This window comes from Meleagris gallopavo, chromosome 9 (genome assembly GCF_000146605.3).
Source record: "Meleagris gallopavo isolate NT-WF06-2002-E0010 breed Aviagen turkey brand Nicholas breeding stock chromosome 9, Turkey_5.1, whole genome shotgun sequence".
In the NCBI taxonomy this organism is placed as follows: domain Eukaryota; kingdom Metazoa; phylum Chordata; class Aves; order Galliformes; family Phasianidae; genus Meleagris; species Meleagris gallopavo.
In genome coordinates, this window is record NC_015019.2 from 18,306,620 (window position 1) to 18,332,216 (window position 25,597).

At 42.5% G+C, this 25,597-nt stretch overlaps 1 protein-coding gene across 1 annotated transcript; it reads left to right on the forward strand.

Annotated features, from left to right (window-relative positions):
- Positions 1-6,605: 6,605 nt before the first annotated feature.
- On the forward strand, positions 6,606-19,907 carry LOC100546865 (E3 ubiquitin-protein ligase RNF128; the record flags this gene model as incomplete). Its single annotated transcript, XM_010715521.2, has 6 exons — positions 6,606-6,899; positions 12,739-12,810; positions 13,889-13,971; positions 16,280-16,376; positions 16,826-16,994; positions 18,839-19,907. Coding segments are annotated over 6 exons (834 nt in total), but the record flags the coding sequence as incomplete, so codon positions are not given.
- Positions 19,908-25,597: the final 5,690 nt, after the last annotated feature.

Below are 25,597 nucleotides of genomic sequence, written 5' to 3' on the forward strand. Positions count from 1 at the left end.
TGCTGCTTAATTTTTTTTAAGAAAAAAAAAAAAAAGTGATACTCCAATTTTATTAATTAAAACAACTCTGCTGCTGTGGTATCTAATGAGTTGCAGTGAGCTGGCCTTGGCTGGCCCATCAGAGAATGCTTTCTAAGCAGGGAAGGTAATGTTTAGCTTTTGATAGCTGTACCACACTGCTTCCGTTCCTTTCCTTCCCCTATGAGTGACTTCCATGAAACGATGTCCTTTTTGTGTTATATGCTGTGTTCCTGAGGGAGATGTGTTGGCTGGCTGCTGGGCTGGATCTCGCTCTGTTGGCTGTGCTGGCTGTGAGCTGGGTGCAGCACAGGGCTGCTCCCCAGGGAGGAACTGGAGCAGTGCTGCAGGGGTCTGTTGTTTGCACAAGGGTTCTGGTCAAAGAGAGACAATGTTGAAACTGCTGGGGCTTAATTTCATTGCCCTCAAACATGATGCAAAACTTCAGACGTTTGTCAAGGAGGAAAATGTGACAATCTGAAATTTTGTCACTTGTTTGTCATTTTAGCCTTTTCCCTTGTTATGAAACACGTATGTTCCTCTAACAGCAATGCCTCCTATTTATTTTCATGGAAACTACAACAGATGCGAAGAACACAACAACATTAGAGGACAAAGCAAATTCTCAGCTACAAAACACTGTTTTTCAGCATAGTCACCATCATTAGCTGTGCATTTTTGTTAGCGATGAACAAGATCCTGCTTGGCAGTGCAGAACGTGACTTGTCTTTCACATTGCTATCACCACTGCTGGAACTTAGCACCCACCCCCAGTTATGGTTTGGTCTCCATCAACGTTCAGCAAGCTCTGGTGGATGTCAGTGGGTACCATCTTTTCCACATGGAGGAATTGAGTGGCACACCTTTCCTTCATACACACTTCCACGTCCAATGCCAATTTGTCAGGTTGTCTCTCTGCTGCCATCTGTAGCAGAACAGCGAAATGTACCAGAATGTTGGTGGAAGGTTCAACCTCTACAGCCATACCACTGATATCTGCCTCTTATGTTATGGACTGAGATAATAGAACAGGAGGCATTGCTTTTTGGAGCAGCCGTTGTAATTTCTGTCTTCAAAATGCCTTCTTTCTTCAAAATGCCTACAGAACTATTGCCTTGTTCAAATGCCCAAAGGAAACTGTTGTAGCCGGGTTCCCCCCTGGAGGGGAAGGGTCCCCGTGGGCTGTGTTGCAGCCTCTTCTTGGCAAGAGATGTGATGGGCTTGGCTTTTGCTACCCAAGAAAAGCTGCATTAGAAGATCTATTGTATTTGCCCCAGGTTACATGTCTGCCTTTAAACAGAATGAAAGGGGCTTTCATGAGTTGACTTGTTCTAAACCAACCAAATTCAGCTCGTGTTTAAACAATGCAAAGCAGTTCCAATGGTGAGCTTTATCTGAACAAGATGAGAAACCCGTTTTAAGTGAGGCTGGAAGAGTGGAGTCAGTTTCTGAGCGAGCTTTGACATACAGAACTGTCAAACAACAGGAAGTTAATCATTCACGTCAAAGAGCTTTCTCCGTGTCTCATGCAAGCCTGTAGTTGCCAGAGTTATGCAAAAGTATTACATGGAGAAATGTTAATTATTTCTCTTAGATTTAATTTTCTGTGCTATTAGATACTAGAGAGTAACAGCACTGCTGTGTTCAAGTCAACTGTAGGGGAGGAAGTGGCAGTGCATAGTGATGGCAAGCTTTGTAGCTGAAGCTTTTGCCTGAGCTGCAGAGCCTGGTGATGCTTGGTGTTAGTTGCTGGTGTATTAGAGCTTGAAACGCGCTGCACTGAAAGCAGTGTGTGGTCACAGAGCTGGCGCTGTGGCTGACAGCCTGAGCCAGTTCTGTTGGGCTGGTTGTGAAACTCGAGTGGTGAACGAGAAATGTGAGAATGAAACAGAAGTTCCTTAAATTCCAATGCCTGAAAAGTTTCCTTGAAGGAAAACTTGTTTCTCAGCATTTAGTTAGCTTGGGAGCTTAGCCTTACCTGGAAGGGTCCTGGTAACACAGCAAAGATTCAGAGTACCACAAGTACTTTAACAGGCTCTTTCCATGTTGTGCTTCATTTTTATTAAATGCACACAGTGACATGCAGCATGCAAAACCTACATTGAGCAAAGTTAGAGCAGCAAAGTTTTCTCTTTTTCTCATAAGATCTGGAAGATAAGGCAAGAAGGAGTGGTGTGTGCAAGACATTTTGCTGCTCTTTCGCTGCTGTCTGCAGACAGGATTCAGCCCACAGGAGCATGCAGGAGCAGGGTTTGACCCTGGGGGGGACACAGCTGTAATAGCAGCTCCTCTCCAGATGGGAGGATTTGCTTACCAAGGCCATCTCGGAAGGGATGGTTGTTCTGGCAGTAGCAGCAGGTGACATTCTCCTGGAGCCCTGTGCAGGGTTTGTTCTTGTGCATTGAGTGCGTCTGCTGTGAACTGGAGATGCATTGCAGTAGGGCTGAATTTTAATTATGGTTAAGGGAGCATTAAACTTCCCTCCTGGGTAAGGAAATCTGCCTACTATGCTTTCACATAGACCTAGCAGCTGTCTTTTGGAGAGCTGCTGTGGCCTTTCTGTGTTGCTGTGCTCTCCATCGGTTTCAGGTCAGGAAAGCTGGTGTCATTATGGCTGGGTCTCTGGAGGACTGAGCTTCCTACAAGTCTTCCTGCTGTGGCTGTAGTTTCTGGGCTTTTAGGTCTTGTCCTGTTTTATTCATTCCACTTGCAGTGCTCGTGGAGCTCCTTCCTAATACATTTTCTTTTTCTGTCATAGGAAGGCTTTAATAGCAGTGAGCCTGAGGGCTGGACAGAAAATATCATACGGCTTGTAGTTATGGGAAACATAAAGCGTTCCTTAATGTGAGTCTCTGTCTCACTTTGTGAATCCCCATAGTGTCTGTGCTGTTAACTACCTGGAAGGAAGAGCAACTTCAGCAAGTCTCAACAGAGAAGGGAGAAATGAGTGTCCATTACTGGTTGTAGTTGATCAATATCTGTGAAAATCACTTCTCTCTTCATTTGAAAGGAGAAGAAAAAAAAAAGGCAGAAATTTCAGCTTTGACACCGAACACATTCTGACAGCTCCTCAGAGCTGCTTCAGTGATGAGTGACTTTGATGTCAGCAGAGCAAGGTACGGGGCTGCAGAGGTATCAGTGCAGTAGGTGGGCACTGACTGTTGTGCAGGCATTGCCTTGCTGCATGCCACAGGGTCTCACCGCGCTCAGCAGTGCTTCAGAGCTGGCTTATCTGTAGCATGCTTAGGAGTAGCACTGGGTGACATTAATCCCCTACCAGAGAAGGAGCAGGTGTTCACTGTTCAGGAGTTAATCCTGCTGGCTCTGTGCACATTTTGCATGCTGAATTTCCTACTGAATGACCAGCCCTTTCACTGTGTTCCTGCAGAGTAGCATGGAGCTGAAATGAATGGCAGAACAAGGAAGGTCTCTGCAGGCACAGGTGAACGTAGATACTTACACTGGTATAAATAGATGAAACTCCACTCTGCATCTAAGTAAACCTGATACAGGAAGGTAAAAACTTTGATCCCCGGTCATGTACTCTCCTTGTGTGCCAAATGCACCTTTGTGCTAGCTCTCCTCCCCCCATCCTGCGGAACCCTTTGAATGCTTGTGTTTTGGCTGTGCCTGCCTGTGTCTGCAAAACAGCTCTTCCAGATTTTGACCATTGTGCCGTGCTGCCTTATCATTTGGGAGGAACCTTTTGCAGATCTCCAGACCTACAAAGGCAGATTGTGTTTGTCTGATGATCTGACTAACTTTCCCCCTCCAGTTTCGTAGGAGATGGAAAAGGAGAGAGGCTGAGAAATGTTTAACTAAACAGGTTTTGCTTCTGTTTAGCAATGACCCTATTATTAGCAGCTTAATCTCACTTTCTGTCTTTAAAAACTGTAGCAGAAAGCCTTGCTTAAATCACAGGAGCTGATTCCTAGGCCAGAAATGTAGGCTTCTGTGTTTTTTGTTTCTTTTTCCTGTGTACAAGTCATTGACTTTCCTCTTGGTTTGCTGGAGTCTGGAAAAAAGCCAACAGCTCAGGGCAGCAGCTGTGCTTGAGATGCCTCTTCAGATGTCCCCTCAAATAACCCGTTTCCATTAAGATGCTCAAGCACTGTCAGAAGCCTGAGTACAGGCTGGCAGTTTCCTGGGCTAAATGTGGGTTCTGGGCTTTGAGGTTGGCTTTGAGCTAACAGGGCACTGCTGAAGTAAGTGAGGCAGAGGAGGGAGGCCTTGTTTTCTGTGAGGTAAGGGTGATGCCTCTGTGGTGGTGACCAAGTTGGCCTGGGTGAGTAGGGGCCTCAGGATGTAGGGGCAGTTTCTGAATTCCTTTCCCTGTTGTCAGCACAAGGCATTTGGTTAGCTTTTGTGTGATGTCACATTAGCCCGTCTGTAAGTGCCTTTAATAACGAATTGTCAGCTCTGAAGCCTTGCACCCATAATGCAAAGTACTGAAGATGGGCACTGATGCAGGTCAGCAGGGGCTTGTCGTGGAGTAGCAGTGCAGATGCTGGTGGACACAACCACCCTCAATCTGCCCTTGTTTCTGCAGTGTCAAAGCTCTCACTTGCAAGGTGTGCTTTCTTCATGGCTGGTGAAAGTCTAACTGCCATGGCTGCCATGCCTAAACTGAGCTCTGACCTCAGCACTCAGCCAGTTTGCTCCTTTGTGAAGCAATGCCTCCTCTCCTCCACCCCCAGAGGTGTAAATAAGCATTAATGTGTTGCACTGAGACCAGCAGCTTGTGCTTGAATGAACGAGGAGGAACAGAGAACAGCTACCTGAGATGCCTTCCTTCAGTGGCTGCAGTCAGTGATCTGAAGTCCTGCCACATGACCACTAACGTGTATTGATCCAAAGTAGCTGAAAATGTGAGAAATATCTGAGGATTGGAGGAAAAAATAAAAAGTACCAGGAAAGAATATTCTCTTCTAGTGAATCTTGGTGATGAGTCTGAAACTAAAATTGAAGTCAAGTCTATTTTTATTTTAAAGGGTATGAAACTCCATCCCACCTGGTGGCTTAGTAGTTGAAATGGTGTTGCACGTTGATGGTGACAATTCATTAACAGGCATCCCTATGCTACTTGCCATATTGCACTTAACCACAAGCTATATTTGACTGGTGAGGGAGAAGGCAGAACAAGCTTTTTGGCAGGCTTTTTATTTTCTTGCTGTCACAATCAGTTCTCCCACGCTTTCCTCTACTCTTATGAAAGTAGAAAGTCTCAGCTCCTGACCTCACCCCATCTCTAATTCTTTGCTTGCTCCTATCACCTGCCTCCAGCCCGTTTTATAACTGGCATATAAATCCCAGATCATCATAAAGGATGGTAGCTGCACAGTCTGGCTGCCTCTTATTTCACCTCTGGTCAGAGATGTACTTCTCATCACAGGAGGCTTTCTAAATAGAAGATGAGTTTAGTCACACTGGGGAAAATTGCTAGATGTCATGTTTAAACATCTTGGGTCAAAGACATTACATGAGCAAGATAGAAAATTAATAAGTGCTTTCTCAAATGAGAGCCTTTTGTGATTTAACACCAGTTTGAGTTTTGATAGCTGAAGGTTGGATGAGATTGCTTAATGGAGAGAAAAAATTGGTCTCCCCAATAAAATTGGTTTGGCTGGGATGTTAGTTAAAAATAGCACTTCTTTCACAGCCTTTGCTTCATCATGTAATATCTATTATGAATGTCCTGCAGCTGATGGCTTAATGCCATGGAGCTCCTTGCTGGCTAGTTTGTGAATCTACTTTTCAGCCAGTGATTACTTGCATATCTCCCCTTTTCCTTTTTTCTCCTAAGAATAACTTTGTGTTTGGGCTACTTAATATTCCCATAGTATGAAGTGTTCTCAGCAATTGCTTTGTCACTTGAAATGGAAGCATCTTTGTTCAAGTCATTATTTAGGGACCAAGGTTGCTTGAAATTCTTTCTGAGGGTAAAACTCTTTGGTCTCTCTGGATAGCTTGCTGTGCTGTTGCAAGGGAGGTTGTAGTCTACTACTGACTGTTTAAAAGGCAAGCGCAAATGAATATTCTCTTATCTCTGAATTTATGTTTGAAACCTACAGCATTTGTAATCACCACAAGATTTCGCTCCAGTGTTTCTCAGTTATTCTAGAAAATACAGAAGCAAGGATTGGTCTATATAGCTTTGATGCGTAGATAAGTACTCAGTGGCACAGTCAAATTTAGGGCAGGGTGTTAAGAAGGAGCGGAGCAGGGAGGGAGGCAGATACATTGCAGGAAGTATCTGCAAGCTGCCAGCTCTGTGCCTGGCATCTGGGCAGGAGCTGACCTTGACGTGTGTATGATTGCTTTTCAACTTCACACAGCTCAAAGGCAAGCTAAAGTGTAAATTGTCAGTGTTGTGTCTAAAACGATGATGAGTATTACATAGGAGTGATGAGCCTTATGGAGAGGAATGATTTCTAAATACAGTTCAGCTCATAAGTAATCAGACATACTTGTTCAGCTGAACAAGAACAAGGAGATGGCACTTACCCTGTTATATATTAAAACTGCAGGTGCCAGCAAGGAGCTTAAGAGTTTGTTCTTTGGCTCTTGAACTGGGGCCTCTAAGATGACTGGAATACAACTCTGGTGAATGTGGGTTCTGTTTCTCTTCTGCAGGTGCGGGAAGCATCGTTGCCATTATGATTGGCAACCTGAAAGGCATGGAGATCCTGCGCCGGATTGAGAGTGGCCTGAAAGTGACCATGGTTATTGAAGTGGGGAAAAAGCATGGTCCCTGGATGAACCACTATTCCATCTTCTTTGTCTCCGTGTCGTTTTTCATTGTCACAGCAGCAACTGTGGGCTACTTCATTTTTTATTCTGCTCGCAGATTCAGGATCACGAGGGCCCAGTCCAGGAAGCAGGTGAGTTGTGTTGTGCCTGTCACTTATTGTCGCCCTGAGCCACCATGTTGAAGATCATGAAGCTGAAATAGTGCTTGAGCACCAAGATGACTACATTTCTTTCCAGAGAGAAGAGTGTGAGCTAAGGGAGGTATTTTTAAACAGCTAAAAACTTTTCAAAGAAAATGGCAGAACGTCACCTGTCTGTTTGTCTTGAGAGTGTCACTGGTCATACTTAGCCAACTTTCTCCTACAGATTTTACTTCCTGAACAGCAGTGCAGCCATAATACTGATGTAGTGGGGGAAGTGAGAGAGCTAAACTGCTTTTAGCTGACCCTCACACTTCCCACATAGCACTGCCTGTGTGCTAGCTGTAATGTACTGTAAGACTGACTACTGACGTGTCTCCAGAATGGTGCACGACTTCTGCCACCTCAGTATAGACCACAGGCTAGGAAACTGCCTCTTGTTGAAAGCTTTTATCTAACTGAAAGCTATCAGAGTTGCAGTGACAGCCTCAATTAGGTGTTGAATAAAAGCCACTGTTGTGTTCTTTTTAAACCCCAGGCAGGCCATTGTTAACGAGTTAAATTTCTGAGTAACTCTCTTCTGTGCAATTGTCCGATCAGCTGATAAAACTAATGCATACAGTTTTGCCTTCAGTCCCAACTTGTCCCTGCTCCTTCAGGGCTTAAGGAAAAGTCTTAAAGGTGAGATTTATATCCTAGCATGATTCTTGTCAAAGAGGATGGACAGCAGCAGGAACAAGCTCTGAGTTGCTCATGTACAAGTACTGTTGTTGTTGTTGCAAAGGAGACCTGTGGTATATGCAGTGCTGCTTCTTGAGGGAGTTACCTGAACTGTGAAAGACGAGTTGTTACTGTGACCTCTAACTCCAGCTTGCTTGGGGAATTACCTTGAGATCAGTAGCTAGATAGAAAAGTGGCATGCTGCCATTGAAGGAGACATGCCCTGTTGAGCTTCACTGCTATCTTGGGGATTTTGGGCCCCCTGAACAGATCATTCTGAAAGTGCTTCAAGGCTAAAAGCTGGACGCAGGTGTTGAGATTTAGGCCAGTTTTGGGCTTGTGTAACATTTTAGGACTGACGGCTCTGAAATGCTAACTTGTGTAACCATTGTTCTTTGCTGTCCTTCACCTCAGTCTCTCTCCCTGCTGTGGTCGCAGGGAATGTAGCTGCTGTTGAATGCTGAGTTCTTTCTGGTAACCGTAGCACCTAACTCAGTTTGGTCAATATTCTTCTGAAATCCTGTTGTTTAAATATAGTCTTGTAGATGATGAACAGACCTCATTTTAGCGTCTTTGTGTTCTGATATGCCACACCTGGAAGTAACATGGAAATACAGAGGAGTAGTTGAAAGAGCAGGACTGGAAGTTGACGGCTGCCTGTGAAACGCAGCGTTGCCGCTCCTGGATGTCACACTGAATTGCCTTTGTGGTGTCTCTCGTGAGGGATGGCACAGAGCCCTGTATCTTGATGCTGTCCTCTGCCTAACATCTGTGGACAGAGGTATGCTGTCTCTTATGGGTTAATTTCTTCTTTCCCTGCAAACTATCCCACTGAGAGAACTTGATTCCAATCGCAAGCAGGTAGGGGTGCCCTAGAAACTGATCTGCAAAAGACGCTGTTAATCAAATCACAAGAAAATCTTCCCTCCTTTGAAGGCATTTAACAGAGCAGTTGTGGAAGTCCAGCTCTGTTCTGAGCTTTCAGGCTTTCAAAGAGCTATGGCTGTTATTAATGCCTCAGTGGTAGACAGTACTGGGAAAATCCAGTTGGTTTGGCCTGCTCCTTCTCTAACTGTTTCTATCTTGGGTTCTGTGTACACACAACACAATTTACTCTAGATTGAAAAATAACATTGACAAATGACATGCCAGTTCCACATGATTTCAGCTGATCTGAAATTAAGGAGCCATGAAGTGCTTTATGAAGTACCAGAATCAAAGAAAGATTCTCTGGCATAGTGGAATAAATGTACTACTTTGTAAAAGTGAAACCCAAGACAATCCAGAATTGTTTTGTAGGGTTTTTTTTCAATTGTTTCTATACCAAAGCATCTAAAAACTAACCTTACAAGGATAAGATAAGGAAAGAATAACAAAGAAGTTCTTGTTAGTGAAGAGGAACTAGTAAAATGTGGCTCCACAGTGTTCTCTGTTAACCAGCTTACTGGATTTTCAGAGTATGTTCTAAGTCTCAAAATAGGGACTTTGAAACACTGAATATTAGTCAATCAACTTATCAGATTGCATGCTGCCTGTGGAACTTTGCTGTCATTCAGCCCTTTGGAAACTCTGACTCTCTGGACTTTAGTCTGTTATTTGTGGAGTAAAGGGTTTTTTTCCTCTTCTGTACAGATGTCAGTGGGTTATACATTCTTTTGGGAAGTTTTCTTAGGGAACAGTTGTGTTTTGGTAGTAATTGTTACAAACTTTCCCTTCTGTATTGTCTTCTGAATGTTTCCCTCTACCAGTGTTGCAATTTTTTCCAAGCGTCTGTCTCATTTTTTGACCTTCCTGGTGACATCATGTTCTACCCCTAGAGCCAAGAGGGATTCTTTGATCACTCTACAGAGTACTGTGATAATTGTGACATGATGATAATGCTCTGTGGTTCTAGTATCCTCAAATTCATCCTGCTTGTATGCCTCTTGTTTGCTTGCTCTGGATGATTTTGAACTCTTTGCCATCTCAGCAGTAGTTTTTTCTTTTTCTTCAGCTTGTCTTGAAAAGCCTTCAGACTCCAGTGCTTTCAGAAGCCATCTCTTGTTTTATAGACAGTGAGGCTGTTGGGTGCATTAAAGCTTCACCACTCACCAGCAGAGTTTGTGTTTCTTGCTATGACAACCTGCTTTTTCTGGTGAAGGAACTTTTACAGTTGGGTTTGGTCACTAGGTCTTATTTCTGCTGCAGATGTTTCTTGAAGGCAGCAACTCCATCTCTCACTCAGTTTGAGCAGGAACTGTATACAGGAAAACCATAATTTTCTATAAAGCTGAGTGACTACTGAGATGAGCCACTCGTGTTGTCTTAAAGTCTAAGTGAAAACACTTAATAACACATCTGTCCTAATTGTGAGCTGAAATGGATCAGCATTTTCTCACGTTAAGTTGTCATGTTTACAACTGGCTGACTATTTTTGTCTGACTCTATTTTCTTCTGAACTTGAAAGTCAAGTGGCAGCCTCTGAGGTCTGTGAGCACAAAGGTAGCAAAACAAGGAAAGGGCAGTGTGGAGGTTTGCTTGGCACCAACAAAGTAGTGACAAATTCTGTTCCTCAATATATTAACCTTTCTTAATAATGCAGAGTGCCTGAGTGTGTTAATCTGTGGCCTGGTTTCTTATTTGAGCTCAAGTTTTCATTTCCATTGATTTCATAAGGATTAGGTGTTGCAGCTTAGAACTGACCTAATTAATGGTTTTGGAGAAGGTGAGTTGCTTGACTTGCCAGAATTCCTAACTACTTTCATGGCAGTAGCTGTCTGTGGGGAAGAACTTCCTTTGCTTGCAAGAGAAAAGTGGAGGTTCCTTACCTCCTTAGAGCTTGCTCATCTGTACTGCCATGGCTGTACTTGCAAGGGTGCAGAAGGGGCTGGTGATTAAATCCCCCGGGAGAGACTGGGGAAAACTGGGGAATAAACAGCACATCTACCTTTCCCAGTCAGGTGCCTGTCTGCTTCAGCGTGCCAGAGCCTGGGTGGCAGCCAGAACCTGACCCATCCTGTAATATCTTGATTCTTTCTTCTTTTTCTTGTCTCAGTCTAGTCTGCTTCTGCTCACCCTCCATTCCCCAAGGACTGTAGGGTTGTTGAAACTTTTAGAGTCATTAACATTTAATGTTTGCTCCAAAAATTTGGCTTCACAAAATGCTTTGACATTCCAGGCTTGAGTATCTTGGATCTCTGGTAAACTACTCAATAAATGTTTCCTCTTGCAACCTTTCTCCATCCTCCTGGAGCTGTGCTCTGCTGTACTTACATAATCAATGTTAAAGGTGACTTTGCCGTTGGTGCATTTCAAGAACAGCCATTAAACTTGTGCTCCGGCAAAACTTAAAATATTGTCTCAGTAAATTATTAATCGTGCAGCCAGTTGAGTACATTTAAACTTTGCTGTTTGCCAACAGTTTCTGCAGCCAGTTGGGTCCTGTCAATATGCTTGCCCTGACATTAGATGTGTAGGTTAGATACTACACAAGGGAGTACGCTCCTAGATGGTTTGATTTCCCATTTATAGCAAGTAGCTGTAGTGCAGGACCTGATATTGCTGCATTCCTAGTCTGTGTGTGGTGCTGTGTTTGTTAGTGAAACTTCAGGGATTTTCAGAGACAGCTGTGTGGCTGCTTTTCTACAGCTTCTGGTTGAAGCATTGACAAGGGGAGAATGATTTTGAAGTGTCATACAGAAACTTATGCTGGTGTCTTCAGCAGAAGAACTCTACAAGCTTTTCTGAAGAAAACTTGACTGGTTCTTGTTCCTAATAAATAAAATACATTTTTATTTTTCACCTTAGGATGGTATGGATCTCTTCCTTGATCATTGTTATAGCCGTTAAGCTTCTAAAAGCATGCGTATTGATGCTATAGGCTAGAAGCCCAAAGCAACACTATGTATCAGCAAGCTTAGCTGTACCAAAACAGCATGATAGCAGCAGAACCATCTAAATCAACTCACTTGCCCTACTTCACCGCAGGGAATTTTATGTAGTATTGAGTTATCGGTTCGCTTGATTTATTAGGTCATGAGTAGCCCTTCTCCAGCTCTTCTGTGCTTCTGACACTAGTCCTGCACTTTCAGCCTGAAAATATTCTTATATCTGAAGTAAAATGCATAAGAGGGAGCGATGCTGGGAAGTTAACAGTGCGCTGTTCCTGCACTAAGCAGTTGAATCTGGAAGAGGATTTTGGGCTGGGGCAGCAGTGCCAGAGCTGCCTGATGCACCATTGTGTCCAGAGGCAGTAAGTGCACCGGAGAGGACAGTCAGGTGATGGTGGTGGTAGAGCAGCACCAACCTGTGACCTTTAAACAGGGTTGTTGGCTCCCATGCTAATTAAATGCGTTGCACTGACAGCTGGACAGCAACAGTTGCCAGGCAAGCTAGGCTTCTGCTCCTGCTCATCTCTGCCCTGGTATCCTGACAGCAGCAAGCAAATGGCATGGAGGGGAATGCAATTCAGCTTCCTCCTCTAGCCTCATTAAAGCTGCTTTGCAAACCTTTTGGGGCTACTCATTTGATTTGTTTAGCAAGCGGTAGAAATAAGGAAAACTCTGAAGTGTGTGTGTGTGTGTGTGTGTGTGTGTGTGTGTTTGTGTTACTTTGAACCCACACTGATAAAACTGACAGGAGTGGTTGGTGCCAGGAGGCTGCTGGCTCTGTAAGACATGGGGCAGAGGGCTGGTTCAGGACGTGCTGTGGTGGCTTAGTGCTGGGTAAGGAACCTCACCTTTCCTTCATCGAGGTGTGAGGCTATGCAGGTTTGGTTGTGGGACGTGGTGTTCAGCCTTCTATACCCATTTGAAGGTTTCTGTTTATTTTCGTTAGGTCTAATCTGATCAAGGTATTATCTTACGATTTCTAAAAGGAGAAACCCTGCTTTATGAGAAGGCTAGGTAAGAACAAATCATATGCAAGTGTTTTCTTGGTGTATCGCCTGGAGTCAATACCCACATGAATATGTCCTGAAACTTGTTTTGTTTCGCCTAAATAGCGTGGTCATGCTTACTTAGCTTGTTTTGATAATATCTGGGTTATAAAACTGGTACCTGCTTGCTGAGACATTAGGAGCTACCACTTATGAGAAAAAGGAGTCCTGGTTAAACACTTATTTCTGTTACAGCGACAACTGAAGGCAGAAGCCAAGAAGGCCATTGGACAGTTACAGCTGCGCACCCTGAAGCAAGGAGACAAGGTATAGCCAACTCCTCAGCATTTGTCACACTCTCACATGCAGCCTAGAGTAGGTCCTTCCTTTTGGGATAGGTTGCAGAAACCTCATGGGACCCATAAACTGCCTTTTCCTCTTTCTGACCAAGTTATTTTCAGGGGCACAAGTCTTCGAAACCTGCACATACTTACAAGTCATATGTGTTTTTACATCTTATCCGTAGTCTTGCTGTGTTGAGAGGTCCTAATTTTCTGACATGGAAAATGCCAAAAATGCTTTGCTTGAAAAGCAAAGTCATCATCAGTGGCTATTCTTCTGGCTGACGTTGGAGGTAGTGCTTTCCAAATCTCTGCAGTACTGACTGAAATAATCCAGTGATCACAGAATCACAGGGGTTAGAAGGAACCAGGGGTGATCTAGAGACCACCGAGTTCAACGCCCTGCTAAAGGGGGTTCCCTACAGCAGGTTGCACAGGTTGGCATTCAAATGGGTCTTGAGTCTCTCCAAAGAAGGTGACTCCATAGCATCTCTGGGCAGCCTGTTCCAGTGCTCTGTCACTCTACCCTTACTAAAAAGAAGTTCTTCCGTGTATTTGTGTGGAGCTTCTACATTCCAGCTCTTGGCCATCACTCCTCGTACTGTCACTACACGCCACTGAAAAGAACCTGGCCTCATCCAGTTGCCTGCCATGCTTTAGATGTTTGTGAGCATTGATCAGATCCCCTTTCAGCCTTTTCTTCTCCAGGCTGAACAGCCCCAGGTGTCTCAGTCTTGCGCAGGCGGTGCTCCAGGCCCTTCACCATCTTAGTCAGCTCCATGGATTCTCACGAGGAGATCCCTGTTGTTCTTGAAATGGGGAGCCCAGAACTGGATTCCTGATAGTTCACAGCTGTTTCTAAACCATGGGATAAAGCTTTCAATGCTTCTGCTCAAGTGTCTGCTTTACTATAAATAATCCATAAAATGTGTTTATTTAAAATTATGGATAAGAGTTATTTTATATTACTTTAGCTACACCCTTTTGTCTACAGTAAATCTGACTGTAGTTCAGAGGAAGCTTTCAAAGCTGATTAAAGCTGAAAATACATTTCTCCACTTTAGGAAACTGGTCCTGATGGAGACAGCTGTGCTGTGTGCATTGAGCTGTACAAGCCAAATGAAGTAGTGCGCATCTTGACCTGCAAGTAAGTTGTCTTCCAAACTGCCCCTTAATTCAAAATGGTAAAGCTTGCCTTTACTGGGTGTTCCTCCTGCTGTGTTAACAAAGCTGATCAGGCTTCTATCAGACTGCTGTAGAGCAAGAATTCTTGAGTCTCTGTCAAATAGTGTTTCAAACTGTAGATATACTCTGGTAGTGTGCTCCTACGGCTTGTGTCTGTACCTCGCTCAACCTGAACGTCTTGGCTGACTACAGAGCCACTCCAGTTTATTCTTCTAGAATTCTCTATTACTGCATCTCATTGTGCTCCTATGGAAGCCCAATATGCCACTAATATTTTGATCGTTCCTAAGATAAGCAGTGAAGCTATTTCAGAGTTTAAGAAAGGTTGTTCTGTGTGACTTTGTGTGCCTGCTTAATGAGATTGCTGTGGCAAAGCTTCTCAAATCAGGAGGCTACAAGAGTGATCAAGTTAAATGTTGTGTGAACTTAATTTTATATAGGAAGACTGCTTTTACAGAAAAATTCTGACATGGGGAAAAATCTAATTCTGAAGAATGGGAAAATCTGTGGCTGTTGTTTTCTGAGCAGTGTCACCTGTCAAACACTATTAAATTTGAGCTGGCATTACCTTTGCACAGGGTTATGGTTTTGTGAAAGCCCTGTGTATAGGAGTGGTACAGCGCGTCCCAGCGGGCTGGGTAACAAGAGGCTGTCCTTGTAAAGTGCTGTCTGCAAACTTCCTTCATCTAATGCTTAGCAGTTTAGAATGAAACAAGACTGAATAAGCTTTCAGGAATGTGTTGATGGTTGTTCAGTTGTCTTATCAGGCTTGTGCTAGCGGGTAGTCCTGTACATTAATGAACTAAATTCTGTGAGTGCAGAGACATTTAGACTGGCTAGATACGTAGAGCTGATAGAAGAGCTGACTTCTCATGTTAGCTTCCTATGAAGATTCCTAATCTTGGTAAGAACTTGCAAAGCACAGTGTGACTTACTGGGTTCAGATGAAAGTGACTTGTTGATTGTTTGGTTTTTTTTTAGGTATTCTTTATATGTGAATTTGCTATACTGTATTTTGCTCTGAGGCTGCTTTTAAGTATTTGTGATGTTGTCCTCCTCTTTGGCCCAAACATGGCTGTAATAGGGACTTGCTTAAGATAACCATATTTGTTTGATAATCCCTGCCAATGGTGATCTCTGCCAATATCAACCATATTAAACTCTCATATGAGTTATAAACTGTTATGTACTGCAAGAATGTCCTTGATGTTGGTGGCCAGCCTCTGTGTAGAGACCCTACATGTTAAAAGCATTTAACTGCATGCCTAAAAGAAACAAGCAACTGAATGCTTCTGTGAGTCACAATAGTGGTATCTAAATATCTGGGGCGTATGTGTTTGTAGAAGGCATTCTTGTCCAGACAGTCAAACTGCAAGCATTTATATTAGCAGAGATACACCAGACGTGAGTACAAGTTCTCACAATCACTATGCATTAAGGAAGTTTCAGGTTTTACTACAGATGTTACATTGGGCAACCGGAAGGAGGTGCTGATTACGTGTGATTAATTGGAGAATTCATTATCAAGCTTGGGTGTAGAACACCAAATGTGGTGAACTCTTCACTTGTCTCATAACAGAGTCTGATTAAGGTTGAACAAAGCTTTGCCATTTCTATTCAGGCAGAAGGAACAGGCAGGTTACAGGGTTGCAAGCTGTCTTCCTAAATTTGTCCCCTAGATCAAACCCATTGTGGGTTTGGGTACCTACATAGAAGAACGTTTCCACTTGTAATGGCTGAACTATATTTAATTGCTTGTGTATGCAGTCTGCCAAATGTCCACTTGAAATATACAGTGACTGCATAGGCAAAGTAAATGTGTGGGAGTATAGTTTATCTTGAGAACATAACTCGGCAAGATTTTTTTTATGTAGGTTTAACAGAAACGAGTGCTATTTATGTCTGTGTCGTCATGACAAAAGTTGAGCTTAAGGCTAAGGTTGGTGTCAATATCTGTATTATTGAAATTATAATCTGGAAGTACATAGCACGGTGATTTAAAAACAAACAAAAAAAAAACAACAGAAGTCCTATAACAAAACCATTAACGCTGATGTAGCATAGATAATGCTGACATTTTTACAAGTTGTGCAGAGAAACAAGTAAAAGGTTGAGACCATGCAACTAGCTGTAACTTTCAACAGCAATGTGTGGCAAAATAAGGCAATTCTAGAATCATTGAATTCTCTGTTAGTAGATAAAGCTAGCTGCTGCTACACAAACGTCTTTCCTTATGTGGAACCTGACTTGTTGGTTACTTCCTCCACTAGCCATCTTTTCCACAAGAACTGTATTGATCCTTGGCTTTTAGAACACAGGACGTGCCCGATGTGCAAATGTGACATACTCAAAGTTCTAGGCGTTGAGGTAAGTCACAGTCTTACCTAGTGGCAGAGTTCACTATCAATACTGGGATATATAAGGAACTGATGCATTCTGTCACTACTCTGTGTGGCAAACACCAGAGGAAGATGCTGTTGCCAATGCCTGAGCAACTAAAATATATGCCAGAGTTTGGCTGGGGGATGGAGGTATGCACTGAGTGGGAGGAAAATTTCTCTTTTCCCATTACTGGGTAATAAAAAGGAAGAGCTGGTTAAAGAATATAGAACCTGTATCTGAACTTCCCACTCTAAATAAGCAGTAACTGGTTTTCACTTGTGATACTGGGGGTTAACAGCAGAATTCTATTTTCCTATTTTAAATCTCTCTTTCTGGGTAATAGTCCACAAGATCCAGTTCCTCAAAGCATTGCTCTCCTTGAAAGATGCATTCCCCTAAAGCTGTAACTTTACCATTTTTTCTTTTTCACAAAGGTGGACGCAGAAGATGGGGCAGAGTCTGTGCAAGCCACAGTATCCAGTGGGACATCAAATGTCACTTCAATTAATGAAGTGGATAGCCACAGTGAAACTGCATCATCTGGATATGCTTCTGTGCAAGGAGCAGATGAATCAGTTCTGGAGGAACAGGCAGCATCAGAAAGTAAGTATATTGCTTCACCCGTCTTGCTGGATTGCATTGCCCTTCCATTGCTTGTGCTATATGATAGCATTAGGTTTTTTTTTTCCCTTTGTAATATACAGCAGTGCTTGTTTTTCGGAGTAGCATTAATCTTCCTTTTGTTTTAACACTTAGCTCTGACACTTACTCGTTTTCAAATTAAGTACAATCTGAACTTGAATTTCAAACAGAAGTCAAGAAAAAGAGAAGTTGAAAATCACATACTTACTACTTGCAGGCCAGAAGAAACTTCTGAAGAAGCCCCTTCTCTCTTTCTCTCTTTTGAGACTGTCTTGGATGAGCAAGTGTTGCTTTGCCACCATATCTGTCCAATTTAAGTAATTAAATACTCAGAAAATCTTTGGGAAGTCTGTCCTTTTTTAGCATAGATGATGCAAAACATGACAAATACCTCCTATTGAATTTCAGATTTTTGCCTAGGCTGAATCATCCTTGAACACTTTCAGGGTGTTTTAATTGAAACAGGCTATCAGCATTTCCAAATACCTTGTATTTTTTTTTAACAAGAGTCATATGTATTTCTAATGCTAAACCACCAGTGCTTCTGTGTGAGGTTTACTGATCCTGAAGAAAGTATGTGGAGGTGAGCTCAAGTTCATCGATTTAACAGAAGTACTCATGTTACTGGAGGGGGCTGACCAGTAACATCTCTATCAAGTCCTCATTTACTGGTGGTGGCTGGCTGGTGGAGTGTCCACACAACCTCGTGGTACCTTGGCTGTATATATGTAAGAGTGGAAGACAAAGCATTGTGTATTAGGGTAAGCAAGGTCATTCACAGAAAGCAAGGAGACTTGTTCACAGCTACAGAGCAGCTTCTCACAAACTTTCTTCTAGTTAATTACATGCAGAAGCTAGAGGTGTTTTACTTGTGCTCCCAAGCTAACGTGAGCCTTTCCTCATGAGCTAGTTGTCTGTTGAGGCCATGATCTGTATTTTTCCACTTAGTACTGAAAATACCCTTTAATAATCAGCTCTGCCAAGATATACTGTTGGTTTTGTTTAATGAAATGATTCAAAATTAAAAAAAAGAAAAATTAATGTAATTATCCATTGGATTCTGGTGTTGCCTTGGAAAGAGGAGTAAGTGGGGAGGCTTTCAGATAGGGGAAAGGTGCTGAGGCTGCTTAGCTCTCCCACTGGATCCCTAACTGACTGGAAAGTGTGGGATTTGCTGCCATCTATGGGACACTGTGCCCTGTTTGGGCACCCTGACTAAAGAGAAGGCATTTTCCATAGGCTAAACTTCAGAAGCTGAAATTGCATTCCTATAAGCCAATGAAGAGATGTGGGACTAAGCTATATGGTGCAGGCCCTTGTTGTTCTCACCTTGAGCGGTAAGGACAAATTCTGATGTCAGCCTGACAGGCAGTCTGTAAGGATAAGGCCACTGTCTCCAAATTGCTGCGTCTCTCACAGTTTCTCCTGGCCCTGTTATCTCAGTTACTCCTGATGCCCATCTTCAGTACCATAAAGACAGGAGAATTCTCAGTGTCTTTATAGTGGGACTTTGCATCCTTATGCCACTGCTGTACACAACCTAGGCTTGCTTGACACTAGTGAGAATTGGATTGCAAAGCCCAGAGAACACTGCTAGAAATAACAAAACATGGCAGGAATGTGCTCACAAACTGAGAGCCAGCAGAAGAATGGTAGTTAGGGAATGACTTTGGATTTCCTGCTGTCTGGGAAAAGTGCTGGGAAAAGACTGCTGCAGTGGGCTTGTAGAAATAAAGCAAGCATGTTTTCCTTAAGATGGTAAAGCTTGCCTGTAACCCTTTGCATCTTGTTTTTGTTCTGGACAGATGACAACACACATCTTGTAAATAATGAATCCCAGACTTCAGCTGTGACTGTTCTTCCTCCCCTTGACAACCCAACTTTTGAGGCGGACGAAACACAGGTTTCTGAAATTAGGTCCTAAGAGTGTGCCCAGCAACGTGGTATAAGCCTTCTGCAAGGAGCTGCCTACTGCCATCGCATGTACACCACACATTTGAAGAACCCAGTAGATGACTGTAGCAGCATCAATACCTTGAAAATGCTAAGATTAAACATGTTTAATTCATGATTATATGGTTTTCAGTTCTTAAAACTACATCTCCCATGTGGAAATTAGTTTTAGCACTCTTCAGGTAAAGCTGTCAAATCTAATGAAAACCATCAGATTATAACTCTAAAACAGAAGTTCCATCTTCAGCGAAGCTTCTCTTCAGCATTTGAGTTGCTTAAATAAGGAGAAGTTTCTTTATGTAGTAGCTGTCTCTACTGGGAATTATTTTGACTTTTGTTGTTGTTTTTTATTCAAGTGGGTTCTCATTGTAAAGAAATAGATTTTTATCTGGTCTAATACTTATTTACCACAGTTGTTCAGTTTAAAGCGACACTATATTTAATATTTCAGTGCCCTGATTTGATAGGAGAAAGTGTAATGCCTGTCAAACTGGATTTTGCCCACAGTCTTTTGGTTATTTGGTGAACAGATCTAATCCATTGATTTACTTCTCAACTCCACATTCCTAAAGGGAAAAAGAGGGCTTCAGGCTGACAGGCCAAATTTGACTTGCACAATTCTGTAAAGGGAACAAATGCAGGAACTTTTCAGACGTCTTGATACCAGACGGTCTGAAAGATCCTACATGATTTTTGGAATTATAACTGTCTCTAGCACCAGCAATACGTAAGAGTTCTGGCTCTGTGGAAGACTTGAACTGAAGGTGGAAAGATAGATCCTCTCAAAGGTTCTGCTGTGACTTGTTCAGACAATACCTGGGGAAGAGCCATATCTGGAAAATGCTGGACTGTTCTGGACTCTTGCTGTGCAGCGTCTTGCCTGTGTGCTAAAGCTGCAGGGCCCCCTAATGTCCTGTAAATGTAACAGATGATTGGAGAAATGTTCAGCCGTCTGTGAGGAGTTTAATGGGTGGGGGGCTGAAGAGGAGCATTGGGTGCCTCAATATTAAGTCTAGGCCTTCCCGCTAAGGGTAAGTAAGGACATCTTACAGATGCACTTTATTTTTTTATCTCTGTAGCTATGGTTTGTTTCTAATGTTAGCAGAGCTTTGTCTTAAAGCCCGCAATAAGGTACAATTGAATCTGCAGGGGAAAAGCAATGCATTTTCTTATCTATAGTGTAATTTAAAATGTTGTAAATATTTTGTGATTTGTATTGAATTTGAATATGAAAATGTAAATAAAACTATATTCTGATGACCTCCTTATGACTGACATGAAATGTTGCTTACTAGCTCTTGTGTGGAAGCAGATGCATTTCTTGGGTTTGCCCTGTCCCACAGCTCTGAATCTCACTTACTGTTGGTGAGGCCAAAACAGCAGCTGTTGCTTGAACCAGTATGAGTAAGGAGTGCTAATTATGTGCAGGCTGCTTCCGTTGTGTGGGCTCAAACATTACTGAAAGGCCAGAGCCTGGGAGCTGTACTCTATATACGGGGAAAAAACAAGTGCTATATGGCAGGCTGCTAAGGCTGAATAGCCAACTTAGTGTGCTGAGAGGGCAGGGGGAAAACAAATGGTGTGATGTCTTGAATTATCCTTTTTTTTTTTTTTTAAGAGGCTCCCTACATGTGCCACAACTGCCTGATGTGCTTCTGACCTGCCCCTTTGTGCACAGATCAGCACGAGGCAGTCTTACCTGAACTCCTGAAACTTGTGTTTCACTTTCTGCTGGTTGATCAGCATTTCTGCGCTTAGTTAATGCTCTTTGTCTTGCCAGGCATTTTAGAAACTGTCAAATGCCTGTTATTTTTTAATATGATGTTAGAGGATTTGACAACTTTTTAACTGTACCTAATTTGGCAGTAGGTACAGCCTTGTATTGCTGACTGACAATGGGAAGTACAGAAGTGCTACCCGATTGAGTTGGCCACAGCTGTCTTTTGCAGACCTCCAAATCAAGTCCAGGAAGCATTGGTTGGTTATGGGCTCAAAATGTAAATCTGAATATAATCTGATTTCTTGCTGAAGCTTTATCTTGCTTGTAGCTGTGATTATCTTTCTATTCTGCATCTGAAGTGTAGAGCAGAGAGGGGAGCTGCCAAGAGGTAAGTACACTCCTCCAAACGCTTTAATTTCATGTCTAGAAGCTTTATATATTTGCTGTGCGTAAGCTGTAACATGAATTTTGTGGTAATAGTTTTGTGAAATCATCTGTCAGACTTCGTGTTTAACAGGAACAATAGTTGATCTCCCTACAAAAAAAAATAAAAGATCAGACCAACTCCATGCATTGAAAGATGCTTTGGCATTTTTTGTTATGTTGATAGGATTCAAGCCTTTCTATTTACTGTCTTCTAAGCAATAAAACTGCATTTTTTCTAGTCTTGGTGTTTCTAGTGGTACATCAAAGGGTAAGGTGAGCGCACAGCATTTTCTCGAAGAACTAGTGGAGTACTGAAGAATGAACACAGTTCAGTCAGCTCAATGACGGTGAGATAGAATGAGATGCACTAAAATGTGAACTTAGTGCTCAAAGAACCTATGCTAATTTTTAGAAACATTTTTAAGATTATTGTATCAAGTGTAAAGTACTGTTCAGGGAATAAATGCAGTGCTTGTATCAGGACAGTATTTGAGTTGCTAGGGAAAAGAATTGAACGTTTTTCTGGTTTTGCATCTTAAAGAAGAATCTGTATGCGTTGTTTGTAAGTATTGGCAATGAAAGCATGTGAATTTCACACACGAGCTCAGGAATGTTGCTGTTTCCTTCTGAGAAAACTTTTTCTCATTTTGCTGAATTCTGCAGAGGTTTTTCCCTTTGTAATATTGCTACAGTCACTTCTTCTTTAAAGATTTTCCAAAGCTACTCTTTAACTTAGTATTTTAAAGTTTCCATGCATTGCAATTGTCGTTAGCTGACCCTGTCTTTGGACTACAGTACAACTGATCTTTTCTGATGCTGCAGTTCTCTGTAGGTATACATGTAGATGGGTGTTTCATGACATAATAGACTCTTTCCTTAAAGCAAAATGCAAATAACGTGCCTGGAGATAGGATTGTTCCTGAAGGGCAATGTAAGCTTGTTGTTATTGTGAATAGCTTTGATTTTCACTGTACATACCAATGCTTCTGTGCAAGATGCTGAAAATTATGTGGCCACAAGAGGTAATGGTTATTAAAGCAAATGCATCTTTTTGACTCCATTACTGTTTTCATCCAGTCCTATAGACATCTCAGTTGTTCTGCCCCAGAGAGGAAGCAGAAACAGGTTCAGGTATCTCTTCCCGTGTTTGCTTACTGCCGTTATTTATTTCTCCCCCTCCCCGAGAAAGCTCTGTTTTAGACACGTAAAGATCTGCATATTTTCAAAGGGAGACTGGGAAAACCTTTCATCTCTGTGGGAGAGTAAGCCCTGCTACCAGATGCTGTATTACTGTGCTTTCTTGTAAACCAGACTTTGCATGGATGGGATTTTATTGTAAATTCAAAATTTGAAATATAATTTTCTCATATCGAGGAAAATTTTCAGATGTCACTCTAGAAATGTAGTTGTAACTGAGATTTTGCAGATAAGGGAAAGGTAAGCCTTGTGATGAGGGACTACAAGCATATAAATGCAACGTGAGTCAAGAGGACAGCTGGATTTCCTATAAAATTGACAGGTTTTGTGCATCTCAATCTCTAGACAGAAAGATCTGTAGCTGTCAAGGGGCCTTACAGTTGGACAGCATAAATGCCTACTCATACGTTGGCTGCGTGATTTAATGAATTTTATTTAGTATTTAACAAGAGGGCTAGCTTCTGCACTAGTCTATTTTCACCCAGGTTTAGATGGATGTTTTCCCTGTGCAGATTTGAATAGTGTTCAACTCCCCCAGGGGCATAATGGCTGACATTTTGGAGTAGATGAAATCTACTGGCTTTGACAATTTAATTTTAGCTCTAAGGGAAACTTGAAACCAAATTGTGATGTTCACCCACTGTGAATTAACAGCTATGTAATTCTCTGCACTGGTTGTTAAACTGTTGGTTATACAAAGCGAAGCCAAACTGTTTATACAGCTATTTATCTATTTATATACACTTGGCTGTGGTTACTTGAGGAAAATCATTTACCATTTCCAGGAGGTCATTAGTGCAGTGAAAGAAAAATTCTGCAGCACTAAATGGATCTCTCTTGCTGTGGAATGCATTGATTAGACTGTAGGATGATTGTGTGCTGATTAAGAAAGAATTTAAGTATCTATAAATAAATTCCTCTGCACTCTGCATCTTAATAGTGTTTGGCTGTTAGGAACCAGTGCCTGAAGGAATCAGGAGAAAGGAAGGCATTCAGGACCTTGTAACAACAGAAGGGAAAACAAAGATGGTTTTGTTGTTACTTTTACATAATCCAAATAATAAAGTTTGAATCTTACACTAGAAAGCAACTTATGTCCTAACATGTCCAGCCTGCGCGAGATGCCAGAAGCCAAGATCTGGGTAGGAAATGCCAAGGGCATCTTTCCCTGCAATTAGCATCAGCATTAGACTGCCTGTATTAGATCCTAAGTAAGTGTTTCATATTGAAGGGCTTGGCTAATTGGGGAAAATTAAATGGTAAACACTCCCTTTGGGAGTGCTCTTAGAAGAGCAGCATCTGTGCAGGAATTGCTGTCAGCTCTGGTCAATCTCCAGGAGCTGCCACAGCAACAGTTTGTCCACAAAAGGAGCTCACTGATATCTGTTACTTCAGGTGGATGGATTGTAGAGACTGACACATGGAGAATCTGCTGATGTATTGTAGTTGTTCGTCTTGTCTCATTAATGTTTTGTCTGTGTCAGTTACTGTGTTTGCTAATCATTTCTTTTTCTGCTCTAGTAAAGTACCAGAAATTTGTTGCTTCCTACTTTGTAATAAAAACATGTAAAATGAATAGCAGCTTGAATTCAATCTATATTTGGTTTGAAAGGTAAAACTTTCAATAGCAGAGCTTCTTTTGCTATGATATAATGAGTGACTGGAATAAAAACCTTATACCAGTGCAGATCATCCAGTTTTTAAAACTACTCATGAACTAAACTGGTGCTGCTGGGTAAAGGTTTCCATATGTGGCTGGAAGTGGATAGACATTGCCAAATACCTTTCGATGAGGGCCTGGCAACATTTCGTGTTGTCTGTACTCACAGATAGATTAATGGCTGGCAGAAACACTGCAGGAAGTGGGTTGCCTTGGGGAATGCTGGAATGAGTGGATAAAATGAAGAAGTGCCAAGTTTGAAGTCTATGACTAGTGCATGATGTGCACAATTTCTTTATAAAAATAGCTTGAAGAGGCTGAGTTTAAATGCACACTGATAAGATACACAATCAATAAAGCTTTATTTTGGGAAAATTTTAGGAAGGTCAGTGATGCTGGAAATCACTGTGCTAAGGGAATGATCTGACAGAACAGAAAACTGTAGAGAAGTTTCTGGGAAATGGGCAAGTCCTACTTTGTTCCAAGTGACAGATTGTATGAGGAGTGAAGCCCAGGAGTGAGGCTTTCACACTCCTAATATATCATTAGGAGAAGTCACAGAGACCTGGAGCAGAGGCAATGGGCTTCCATGCCCTCAAGCTTATCTATTTGGTTTTGGTCAGCACAGAAGATACATTTGCAAAGCAGAGTGTGTAATGACACAAGGTGAGACCTGTGGTTTCTTCTGGCAAGGTCGTGAAGAGACTTGAGAATAAATACTGGGAGAGAGCACTAGCTGTTGAGGACTGAGCAGCTGGGTGGCTGTGGTTGTGGCCCTCCTGTGGAGCTGGGAGTCACACTGTGCTGACCTATAGCTCCAAGAAACTCTCAGTTGTCAGGTGTATGTGGTGGAGTGTTTCCAGTGCAGGACTTTTAAATGTTTCCTCTTATTGCTTTCCCAGAGGACAGCTAGTTCTGAGAGATGAGCTCATAAGGGGAGTTAGCAGCAGCAGACAGTAATATGAGCAGGTTGTCACATACAGTCTGAGTGTGAAGGCTGTTGTTTCGCTCACTACCAGGCTTGACTGATTTATTATAGACTAAAACAACAGTGCTAATTCATGTGTAGATGATCTGAAGAGCTACTTTATGGGGACAAATGACCAAGTTCTTGCAGACACACAAAAAACACAGATCCCCTGAGTCAAACTGTTGGTAAGAAACCCAAAACATCCACGCTGCTCCAAGTGAGCTCATAATTTTGTTGGGTGATAGAGGCAAGGAGGCAGAGCATCATCGTATATCATGAAGTATAAATAGGTGGCAATATGCCTGCTACTCCCCCCACTTGGGGCTGACAAGCAGGTTGAGGTGACATGCATGGGCAGTGTGACAGGGCCAGGCGTTTGGGTGTTTCTTTCTGTGCCCAAGCCTGCCCCAAGGCACATCAGGCTTAGGAGACTAGAAAACAAGCGTCGACACCAAACAAAGCAGCGTTCTTTGGTGATGAATGCTTGGTGTTTGGCCAAACGTAGCCGCATTTCTCTGGCTGCCACGAGGGGGGGCAAAACAAAAATCCCTCTGTGAGATTTTCACGGCCGAGGCCAACGCCTGGCTGCACCCAGCAGGGGCTGCAAGCGAAGGGCCGCTTCCCGCCTCGCCTCAGAG